This window comes from Pipistrellus hanaki (assembly GCF_964339955.1).
Source record: "Pipistrellus hanaki genome assembly, chromosome: 2".
In the NCBI taxonomy this organism is placed as follows: domain Eukaryota; kingdom Metazoa; phylum Chordata; class Mammalia; order Chiroptera; family Vespertilionidae; genus Pipistrellus; species Pipistrellus hanaki.
Window position 1 is genome coordinate 181,251,337 of NC_140504.1, and position 12,293 is coordinate 181,263,629.

The window sequence follows — 12,293 nt, forward strand, 5'->3', positions numbered from 1 at the left end:
CCGGGTCAACTCACCATCCTTCCTAGATACTCCTGACCATCCTTATAAGCATGTCTAAACTCCTTTTGGGTGAGGTGGTTTTTGGTCATCCCTGAACTGTATGAAGCAGTTGGGATGCTAAAGAGTAAAGCCTATCCTAATTTAAGTATACTCACCTTTGGCCTATTGAACCTAAGCAAGTATGTAACCTTACTTACCCAAGCAAGGAAGGAAGGAAGGAAGAGAAGAGAAGAGAAGAGAAGAGAAGAAAGCTCAAGGGATGACCAACCCTGGTCCTCACATTTTCCTTCTAAGACCAGAATTCCTTTCTTGGGAGAGCTGCTTAATATACTGAGACAAGAAGTATTTTTACTATCAAATTTTTACTGAGCACTGTATTTGTACCAATACAGTTCTAGATACTGAGGACAATACCAAAAGTCTCTGTTCTCACAGAGCTTACATACTAGTGAGGAGAGAGATTCTATTTATAGAAGGTAATAAATATAATGAGGAAAAAAAGAATAGGTTGAGCCAGGTAAAAAAGACTAAAAATGCCAAGCATTGGGAGATAGCCTATAATTTTAAATAGGAAATCAGGGTAGGCTTCATCGAGAAGGTAGGATGTGATTCACAGAAGTGAGGGAATTGTCATCCAGATATGTCAAGTAGAGGGTATCAGGCAGAAGGAATAGCCAGCACAAAGGTAAAAATGTGCCTGGCTTATCTAAATACCAAAGCAGAATGAGTGAAGGTGGGTAGGTTGATGAGGTCAGTGAGAAGAAACAAGACACTAAATCATGTAGGTGGTCTCTTTGGGGGAGGGCCAGGCTTTGTACCTTTAGAGAGCAGTTTCCGGAATTTCTGTGTGGTTGCTAACTGCAGGTCAGAGTCATCAGAAAAGAGCATCTCTACCATCTCTCTTGTGATCACACTCTCCTAGAATATAAAACAGGTTCAAGGCTTTGCAAACCAACACTAGAGTAAGACATGAGCACATAATCCTGTGTGGCATCCTACTTTGTAAAGAGTTGGGGGCAAGAGGACAGCATAACAGACAGGCTCAGGAGAATGCGCTGGTTTAATCCATGGCTGCTTCAAGTCAGGACATTTGAAAAGTAATTCCTAACTTTTTTTATTTTTTATTTTTTATTTTAATTTAATTTTTATTTTTACAGAGAGGAAGAGAGAGGGATAGAGAGCTAGAAACATCAATGAGAGAGAAACATTAATCAGCTGCCTCCTGCACTGGGAATGTGCCCGCAACCAAGGTACATGCCCTTGACCGGTATCGAACCCGGGACCCATCAGTCCACAGGCCGATGCTCTATCCACTGAGCCAAACCGGTTTCTGCAATTCCTAACTTTTGAAGCAACTGATGGCTTCCTTTCAGTGTTTCCTAAGGTGTCTCTATCAGAGATAAATCCTTGTTGTCTCTTCAAGCTGACCAACTGCAAAAGGGCCCATGGAAGGAAGAACTTTGCATGGTTCTGAGCAAAACCACTAGATGCTGTGAACTGTCCAGTTTCTGTTCTGTAGAAGCAGGTACTTCCCAGGCTTGCCTGAAGCAAGGGCCTTACCCCAGTGGTAGAGCTCACATAGGAGTCCATGAGGAGACTATCGAACATGGCAGCTTCTTCATTAATCATCTCCACATTTCTCCGTTTAAATAGCTGCAAGAGAAGAGAAGAGATGATGGTTAAGCCTATTCACTGAAACAAAAACAACATCAACAAAGATAACCTAATGTTAAATTATGGCAAAACTGTCAAGGAAATGCTAGCATAATTGAGAAAATGCCAAGTTTTACATACTGACATAGAAAGTTATTCAAGAGCTTTCCTTTCTATTTTATCTATTTTCATTTTTATAAGAAAAAAAAAAAACCTTTAAAGATTCGAATGCCCTTTGTATAAAAGGTGAAGAGTACAAAGGCTTTGAAGGAATAATGGTAAAAGCAAGAGGGTAGGCAAAAGCAGGTTAGGTGACTACATATATCGTGTTTCCCCGAAAATAAGACATCCTCCGAAAATAAGACGTAGTAAATGGAAAGATAAGACATCCCCTGAAAATAAGACCTAGCTCAACTTTGGGAGAAAAAATTAATATAAGACACTGTCTTATTTTTGGGGAAACAGGGTAGGTTTGGGCAAGGCACCAATTTAGTGGGTGTGTGAAAGCATAAATGATGAGGTATTAACATACTCTTAGTCCTAAGAAGACTTACAAAGAATGGACCCAAGAAAGAGAAATAAGGCAACCCAGAGTAGCAGATGAACCTCTTAAAGGTCAGGCTTGAAGCTAGGATTGAAGGCCAGGCCTAACACTGACTTAGGGTAAAGAAGAGAGAAGGCAATAAATAAGGGGCTAGAACCAAAATGTTAATATTGAAGACAGAAATGATGCTGCTAAGTTATTCTAAATTATGAAAAAAGAATAAGGAATTGAATTTTCTTTCTCAAAGCTTCCAACATTTCTTTACAACAAATGAAACTATCAAACATGGCAGCTTAGCTACTTTCCTAACAGGAGGGTCAGAGTGCAAGGTGGAGGCCAATCATGGCAGCTGGATCCTTTCTCTGAACAATATGTTTAAAAATACTCTGGGCCAAGCCAAAACTGGTTTGGCTCAGTGGATAGAGCATTGGCCTGCGGACTGAAAGGTCCCAGGTTCGATTCTGGTCAAGGGCATGTACCTTGGTTGCAGGCACATCCCCAGTAAGGCGTGTGCAAGAGGCAGCTGATTGATGATTCTCTCTCATTGATGTTTCTAACTCTCTATCCCTCTCTCTTCCACTCAGTAAAAAATCAATTTAAAAAATATATTAAAAAAAAAAAAAAAGAATACCCTGGGCCCTGGCTAAGATAAGAGTGTTGTCCCAATATGCCAAGGCTGTGGGTTTGATCCCCAGACATAGCACATAAGAATCAACCAATGGTCCTGGTAGGTGCAGTCCAGAGGTTAGAGTACTAAAGGGTTATCCTTTAATCATGATTAAGGGCATGTACCTGTGTTGCAGGTTTGATCCTTGGCCCCAGTTGGGGCATGTGCAGGAGGCAACCAATTGATGTGTCTCTCTCACATGGATGTTTCTCTCTTTCTCTTTCTTGTCCCTTCCTTCTAATCTCTCTCTTAAAAAAAATAAAAATAAAATAAAATATAATAAAAATAAATAAATAAAAATCAATGGAAAAAATATCCTTGGGAAGCCCGGCCAGCATGGCTCAGTGGATGAATGTTGATCTATGAACCAGAGATCACGGTTCAATTCCCAGTCAGGGCATATGCCCAGGTTCTGGGCTTGATCCCCAGTATGGGGCGCACAGGAGGTAGCCCATCAATGACCGTCATCATTGATATTTCTATCTCCCCCTCCCCTCCTCTCTGAAATTAAAAAAATATATAAGTGGAACAAATTGATGTCCCCCCCCCCCTCAAAACCCACATAAAAGAATAAATTTGAAAAATAAAGAATACTTGGGTTAACCCACTTGTTGCTCCCGCTTCTGCTTCCGAAGCTGAATGCCCTCTTCCTCTCTTCTTCGCCTCATTTCCTCAGGATTTAGGGCATTGTTCTTATAGCTCTTCATTCGATAATTGTCTTTCCCTGGGCTTGCCATGGTCTCTAGAAGAAGAGAAGATAAAAACACATTGGCAAAGGCTCTTAAGAAGACATTTCCTTTTCCCTGGGCTCCTGTCTACCCACCCTCCCTTACTCAGGGAAACCACACATTCTCAAGAAAGCATAATAACCTCATTAACCACACTTGACACCTCTACCACCACCAACACATTTAACCAGCTTATTATTTAATCATAATAAGCTGGTTAAATTAAGTGTAATTACAGCAATTTATATAAGCATAATAGTTAAATGTGTAGGCCCTGAAGGCATTTTGTGAGGGTTCAGATTCTGGCTCTTTGCTTTTTAACTGTGCAAACCTTCAATAAGTTGCTTTAACCTCTATGCTGTAGGATCTTATCTTTAAAACAGGGACATAATAGTTCCTACTTCATAGAGTTGTTAGAAAAGTGCCCTTGCCAGGAAGTTCAGTTGGTTAGTGTCAGCCCAATATGCCAAGGTTGTGGGTTTGATCTCCAATCAGGGTACATACAAGAATCAACCAATGAATTCATAAACAAACAGAACAAAAAATCGATGTTCAAATCAAATTAAAAAAAAGAGAGAGAAAAATTAAATAGGTTAATACATGTGAAGTACTTCTTAGAACATAATATGGTAAATGCTCATAAGTTATGATCACCTCCATGATGAGAAACAGTTATATGGCTTGCCCAATAACTCAAATATATTTAACCTAGCCAGATGAAACAATTATAGTATACACAAATTCAGTGGAATCCCATGTACTGTTTTAAAAGGACCCAATTTTAAAATTCATCTGTAATATTTGATACATACAATAAGAAACAATGTTGTTACCAAACAAAATAATACAATGAGAACCTGTAAACCTACCACCAAATCTAAGAACTAGAATATTATTAACATGTCTGGGCACTGGCTGGGTAGCTCAGTTGGTTACTGTCATCCCGATATGCCGAGGCTGCACGGGACAACACTCCAACCAACTGAGCCACACAGGGCTCACCCCTTTTGTTAAAAATAAATAAATAAATAAATAAATAAATAAATAAATAAATAAATTATTGATTTTAGAGAGGAAGGGAGAGGGAGAGATAGAAACATCAATGAGAGAGAATCATTGATTGGCTGCCTCCTGCATGCCCCCTACTGGGGGACCCAGGCATGTGCCCTTGGCTGGAATCGACCCTGTGGTGAAGGCCTGTGATGGGGAGCTGGAGCGGGCTGGAGGGGGTTAATGGGGGGAAAAGGGGACATATATAATACTTTCAATAATAAAGTTTAAAAAATAATAAACCAAACAAAAAATTAAATGACCTACCTGACCAGGAGCTAAAATAAAAAAATAAAAAAAAAGGGGGGGGAGTGTCTAGGTCAGTTAAAAAGCAGAGATTGGTAGAAAGAATAAAAAATCAAACATGGCCCTAAGCATTTTGGCTCAGTGGATAGAGCATCAGCTAGATAGAGCATCAGATAGAGCATAAGGGTCCCCCAGGTTCCATTCCGGTCAGGTCAAGGGCATATACCTCGGTTGTAGGCACATCCCCAGTAGGGGTGTGTAGGAGACAGCTGATTGATGTTTCTCATTGATGTTTCTAACTCTCTCTCCCTCTCTGTAACAAATCAATCAAATATATTATTTTTAAAAACCTCCAACTGATGATGCCTGCAAATATTTATTGTATATTCAAAGACACAAATGGCCTAAAAGTAAATGAATGGAAGAAGATTATTTCATGCAAATGGTAACCAAAAGACAGCTGGTATGGCTATACTAATATTAGACAAAAATCTTTGTTACAACAAAGGATATTACATACATAATGTAATTGACAAAAGGGTCAATTCACGAAGATATAACAATTATAAAACAAATGCACCAAATTAGAACCTCAAAATATATGAAACAGTGTTAGGCTTGAATGGAAAAATAATTCTACAATAATATTTGGAGACTTCAACATACCACTTTCAATAATGAATAGAATACCTAGTTAGAAAATTAATCAGGAAATAGAGCTAATAAACCTAAAAGATATATAGAATATCCCATTCAACAACAACAAAATATGCCTTCTATAGCATACATGGAACACCCTCCAAGGTAGACCATGTTAGGCCACAAAGAGAGTCTCAATAAATGTAAGATTGGAATCTTAAGTATCCTCTAAGACCACATGAAACAAAGGTAGAAAAAAAAAAACTGGAAGATACCACTTCATACCTACTAGAATGGCGGTAACAAAAACAAAAGAAAACAAAATAATAAGGTGTCCAGAATGTGAAGAAATTGGAAACTGAGGAGGTTAAAAATGGCGGCAGAGCAGGAGGACGCTGCACGGACACGCTCCCAGGAACAAGCTGGAATTACAACTGAAATACAGAAAGGCTTCCTGAACAATCAATGGAAAACTCACAGGAGAGAATCCTGATACCCAAGGACCTAAGGTGGAGGCCGGACACCCACAGATTGCAACTGAAGTCCCAGAGTTAGCTCAGCTGAGGGGGAAAGGGGGGAGCGCGGTGCCACTTAGAAAGTACTCTGGCATCTAATCCTCAAGCTGGGCTTCCCAGCAGAGAGCACCAAACTGAGGAGGGTACCCACATAACACCTAGCTGTGAAAAGCAGTGGGGTGCTGTCTGCCAGGAAGAGGCAGCTGAAAGTTTGGGCACCCTGTGGAGGCCAACGCACAAAAATTCCCTGTGGAGTCACCACCTTGTACTCTGGCAGATGAGGGTAAAGTGGACTGGAGCTGTGAGAGCAGAAGGCAGACACCCCATGTCCTGGGCTGAGTCATTCCCTCTCACAGGGAGGACATCTTTCCCACATAGGCACCTGCCTTGCCTGGGGGGAAGAGAGTTGACACACCCTATTGGAAAACATCTTGCCCTGAGGCCACTTAAAAGATTAAAAACAACAATTAGCCTCCAGGCAGAACAACTGCCCCACCCTGCTGAAAAACTCTCCACCATCCTGAGGATGATTGCAATTCAAGTTAGAGTCCTATTACCCTGTTTCCCCGAAAATAAGACAGTGTCTTATATTAATTTTTTCCTCCCAAAGTTTCGCTAGGTCTTATTTTCGGGGAAACACGGTAGTCTGTAGACAGAGGCAGTCTATGGAGGCTTTGAGATTTTGACTGATCCAATTAGTCAGAAACAGCCTTCAACACTGTCCTTCACTAGAGATTGAGAGGTGTAAAGGATCTACCTAAAACATAGTCACAAACCCAAACAACCAAAATGGGGAAACAAAGAAACAACCCAAAACGAAAGAACTAACAAATTCTCCAGAAGAAGAGGTAAATGAAGCAGAGATAAGAAATTTATTTGAATAGAGTGCAGAGTAATGATGTTAAAAATGCTCAATAGTAAGAAAAAAGATATAGTAACTATGAAAAAAGAATAGTCTGGAATAAAGAATGACATAACACAAATGAAGAACACATTGGAAGGAATACACAGCAGATTAGGGGAAACTGAGGATAGAATCAGTGAATTAGAAGACCGAGTTGAAAATATCACTCAATTAGAGAACCAAAAAGAAAAAACAGGAGGACAGCTTAAGGGAGCTATGGGACACCGCGAAATGTAACAATATTAGAATAGTAGGTGTGGCAGAGGAGGCAGAAAGGGAGAAGGGAATAGAGAAGGTGTTTGAAGAAATGATGGTAGAAAACTTCCCTAACCTGGTAAAGGAAAAAGTAATACAAGTTCAGGAGGCACAGAGAACCTCAAACAAGAACCAAAACAGACCCACGCCCAGACACATCATAATTAAAATGCCAAAAATTAAAGACAAAGAGAGAATCTTAAAGGCAGCAAGAGAAAACTGTTACCTTCAAAGGAGTTCCCATAAGACTGACACCTGATTTCTCATTAGAAACTCTACTGGCCAGAAGCGAATGGCATGAAGTACTCGAGGTAATGGAAGCACGGATCTGAGACCAAGATTACTATATACAGCAAGGCTATCATTCCAAATAGAAGGTCAAATAAATAGCTTCCCAGACCAAAAAAGAAGAAGAAGAAGAAGAAGAAGAAGAAGAAGAAGAAGAAGAAGAAGAAGACGACGACGACGACTAACAGAACTCATCAACACCAAGCCAGTATTAAGGAAGTTTTGCAGTCGAAGGAACCGCTGAGCTAAAGCCAGCCCTCCAAGCCAGTATTAAAAAGAAATGCTAAAAGGACTGCTGTAAGGGATTGCTGAGAAGAATAAACAAAGAGGGAAACCTAGCCATACAGAATTAAAATGGCTATAAATAGGTACCTCTCAATAATAACCCTAAATGTAAATGGATTAAATGCTCCAATCAAAAGGTATAGGGTAGCTGAATGGATACAAAAACATGACCCAACTATATGCTGTCTACAGTTGGTCCATGAGGTCTGAAAGGTTGGCGACCACTGGACTCTACAAGAGACCCACCTCAAAACAAAAGACACACATAGGGTAAAAGTGAAGGGCTGGAAAACAAATTTCCCATGCAAATGAAAAAAAAAAAAAAAAAAAAAAAAGCTGGAGTAGCAATACTCATATCTGACAAAATAGACTTTTTATTTTTTATTGATTTTTTACAGAGAGGAAGGGAGAGAGATAGAGAGCCAGAAATGTCGATGAAAGAGAAACATCGACCAGCTGCCTCCTGCACACCCCCTTATTGGGGATGTGCCCGCAACCAATGTACATGCCCTTGACCGGAATCAAACCTGGGACCCCTCAGTCCAAAGACCGACGCTCCACCACTGAGCCAAACTGGTTTCGGCTGACAAAATAGACTTTAAAAGAATTATGCTACATCCCCTAATGGGGATCCAGCCTGCAATTTAGGCATGTACTCTTGACCAGAACCGAACCCAGGACTGGTCAGTCCCCAGGCGGACACTCTGTCCTCACAAAACAATGGACAGGGCTTTCTTAAAGCAAATATAGTCTTTTATCAGGAAATTTGAGGCCTGAGGTGTGACTACCCATCATGACCTGCTTCGTTAGGAATTTATGATCAGCTCCCTTGGAGAGGTTTCTTCGGGTAGATTTATTACAGGTACCCCTTTTTGTCCACACTGCTGAGCGTCATGAGGTCACCTTTTCCGTTTTCTGACTATCATGAGGTCCTCTTCCCCGGCTGACTACAGGTGCTCTGCTTTGTGAAGAGGCACTCACAGAAAGGAGGCCTGTGATTTCGCTGTGTTAGGAATTGGACTGTGATCGCCCCGCTACTGGCTGGAGAGCCTCCTTTCTTTTCCCTCAATGCGTGTAAATGACAAATCTTAATTAAATTTTGAATGAGTGTCAAAAAAAAATAAAAAAAAAAAAAAAAAATAAAAGCATTATGCTAAGTGAAATAAACCAGTCGGAGAAAGATAAATACCGTATGATCTCACTCATTTGTGGAATATAATGAACAACACAAACCAATGAACAAAAATAGAGCCAGAGGGGGGAAAATATATACTAGAATATAATAGAAGTAATCCTGTTATTTCCAGATTTTTAATATTTCCTATAACTTTTGTGATATACTATTTAGTATAGTTTTGGTAATATTATTTACTTAAAATCCTTTTGTTCTTTTTAAAAATATATATTTTATTGATTTTTTACAGAGAGGAAGGGAGAGGGATAGAGAGCTAGAAACATCGACCAGCTGCCTCTTGCACACCCCCTACTGGGGATGTGCCCGCAATCAATGTACATGCCCTTGACCGGAATCGAACCTGGGACCTTTCAGTCTGCAGACTGATGCTCTATCCACTGAGCCAAACCGGTTTTGGCAATCCTTTTATTCTTAAAGTGCTGTGTATTGCATGTAATATTATTATATGTAAGATCATTTTCTTGAATAATTGGTGTTTACTGCTTGTAATATTGTCATATTTAAAATCGTTTTTCTTGAGATATTGTTTATTGAATGTAACATTATGTTTAAGATGGTTTTTCTTGAAATATTATGGTTGATTGCACGTAACATTATACTTAAAATTGTTTTTCTTGAAATAAAAAACTTGAAAAAAAAATTTCATAAAAAAGGAATTGGAAACTGGTGCCGTTATGGGAATGTAAAATGGTGTAGCCCAGTGGTCAGCAAACTCATTTGTCAACAGAGCCAAATATCAACAGTACAACGATAGAAATTTCTTTTGAGAGCTGAAAACCAACTTCTGCGCATGGGTGACGAAGTTTCAATTGCACTGTACGTGCACACCCGCACATGGTATTTTGTGGAAGAGCCACACTCAAGGGGCCAAAGAGCCGCATGTGACTCATGTGCCATAGTTTGCCGACCACTAGTATAGCCTTTGGGTAAAATGGTATGGCAGTTCCTCAAAAAATAATTTAACACACTTATCATGTGACCTAGCAATTCTACTGTTTGGCATATATGTATCAAAAAGAATTGGGAACAGGGATTCAATCAGGAGATACTATATGTCAATGTTCAATTGCAGTATTATTCATAATAGCCAACAGATAAAAACAACCCATAAAAAAAACATTTCACAAACAAAAAGGTTAAAATGACCCAGGTATCCACCAACAGATAAATGAATAAATAAAATGTGACATATTTATAAAATGGAATATTATTCAGCCATTAAAAGGAAGGTCTGACATATACTATAAATATAGTATACTAATTGAAATAAATCAGACACAAAAAGATAAATATATGATTCCACTCATATGAGGTAGAGTAAACTCATAAAGACAGAAAATAGATTAGAGGTTATCAGATACTGGGGGAGGAGGATATGGGGAATTATTGCCTAATGGTTTGAGTTTCTGTTTGGGGCAATTAAAAGTTTGGAATAGTGGGGATTGTGGTACAACATTATAGATGTAATTAATGCTACTTAATTGTATACTTCAAAATGGTTGAAATGGTGAATTTTGTTATATTTTACCACACACAAAATTTTTTTAAACATTGTAGCATACCTCCTCCAATTAAATCTGACATGGAATTCCTGTTCTATGTTTTCTTAGATTCTGTATTTGTCCATTTGCATTTATTCATCACAGGGCCAATTATACTAACTATATGTTTTTATTGTCTGTATTTCTGATATTCTGGTATTTGGGAGATTTACAGTCCCATGAAGAGACTGCCCCTCTCAGGCCTACTAATTCCTAAAAGATAACTTGCCTAAGAGCCTGCCTTTGATATGCAAACTAACCAATCAAAAGCCTTATCTTCTCTACCTAGCTTGTAGGCAGACCCTAGGAGGAAATATTCCATGGCCAAGTAGTAGGCAACTAGAAACCACAGGTGTGGACCAAAGCCCTCCAGAATGATTCAAACTAGCTTAACCCTAACTGTTTACTCTGCCCTGCCTTCACTTTCCCTTGGAAACCCTAATAAAGGCTGTTGCCTCAACCTTCCATTGGCTCCTGTCCCTTCTGCCTCTCCACCATTTGGTGTTTTCCTCTGTGACAGTGTGGCATAAAGTGACGCCCTCTCTGAGTCCACGGAGTATAATACACATCTTCTTCCAAGCCTTGTTTTTGCCTCCTCCTGCAGCTGGAGTGACTTTATCAGACCTTACTCAATATTTTAAAAACAATCTCATTATTTTAAAAATTGATAAAAGTGAAGCTGATTGTGTTGAAGTACGAGTAGAGGAATCTTTACTAAGTAGGTTCCCCTTTTATAAACATTTCCCATTCTACAAATTTCTAATCTGAAGCAGGTACTAAAAGTACTGCAAAAGGGATGAAAAACAAGCTTTATAGGCACACAGAAAGAACTAACTCTAATATTTCCCCTTTTCTGGAGTGGCTGGAGTTTAAAAAGAAACCTCCTGACCCAGCCAGAGTGGCTCAGGGGTTGAGCATCGGCCTATAAACCCGGAGGTCATGGTTCGATTTCCGGTCAGGGCACATGCCAGGTTGCAGGCTTGATCCTTAGTGTGGGGAGTACAGGAGGCAGCTGATCAATTATTCTCTCCCATCACTGATGCTTCTCTCTCTTTCTCCCTCTCCCTCCCTCTCTGAAATAAAAACATTAAAAAAATTTTAAAAAAGAAAGAAATCTTCTGGTACATGCTCCTGGAGGCACACCATTCGAATCTCCTTTACAGGTGATTTTTTCTTTCCCCTAAACTGTAAGGGTGCCCCCTTCCCTACAGGGAAGAAGTAGGCAGCAGCAGCTTATTCTGAGCTAACCCCCTGAATCTGTCTCCAGTGACCTGACAGCAGCCCTGCCTAGGCTCTATCCTGTTGCTCCTTCTATCCTAGGCCCTTCCTTGTTTCACTGCTCCTAGCTTTAATAAATGTACTCTCAAAATAAAAAAATAAATCTCACGATATAAATTGTCTAACCACTATGCTATATACCTAAGTAATATAATATTAAATATAACTGAAATTTTAATAAACAAAGACATATACACTAATAATAGGTGAATATGTAAATTGACCATACCTCCACAGCACCCCCAGAGCCAATCAGGAGTGAAAACGCAAATTAACCCAACAAAGATGGTGGGCCTGTGGGTTTCATGGAAGTACACAGGCACTGAGCAGCCAGGGGCGGAGCAGGGCAGGCGTTCCCACCCCCTGGCCACTCGGGGCCTATGCGTGTAGGTGCTGAGGGTCTGGTCCTGTCAGCCCAGCCTGGGAGCAGCTGGAGTTCACGGTCCTTTTCATTTGTGCAGACCCTGGACAGGAAGCAGGAAACAAGCGTGTGGGAAGCACCATG

The 12,293-nt window shown here is 39.9% G+C and overlaps 1 protein-coding gene across 1 annotated transcript in view; it reads right to left on the bottom strand.

Moving 5' to 3' along the window:
* Positions 1-12,293, bottom strand: part of KPNA6 (karyopherin subunit alpha 6) — a 51,568-nt gene that overhangs the window by 20,012 nt on the left and 19,263 nt on the right. Inside the window, exons 2-4 of the mRNA XM_084873083.1 lie at positions 3,473-3,606; positions 1,561-1,653; positions 819-918 (exon numbers count right to left, since the gene is read on the bottom strand). Coding sequence (XP_084729209.1) covers positions 819-918; positions 1,561-1,653; positions 3,473-3,606 — 327 coding nt within the window. The remainder of the gene's footprint in view (positions 1-818; positions 919-1,560; positions 1,654-3,472; positions 3,607-12,293) is intronic.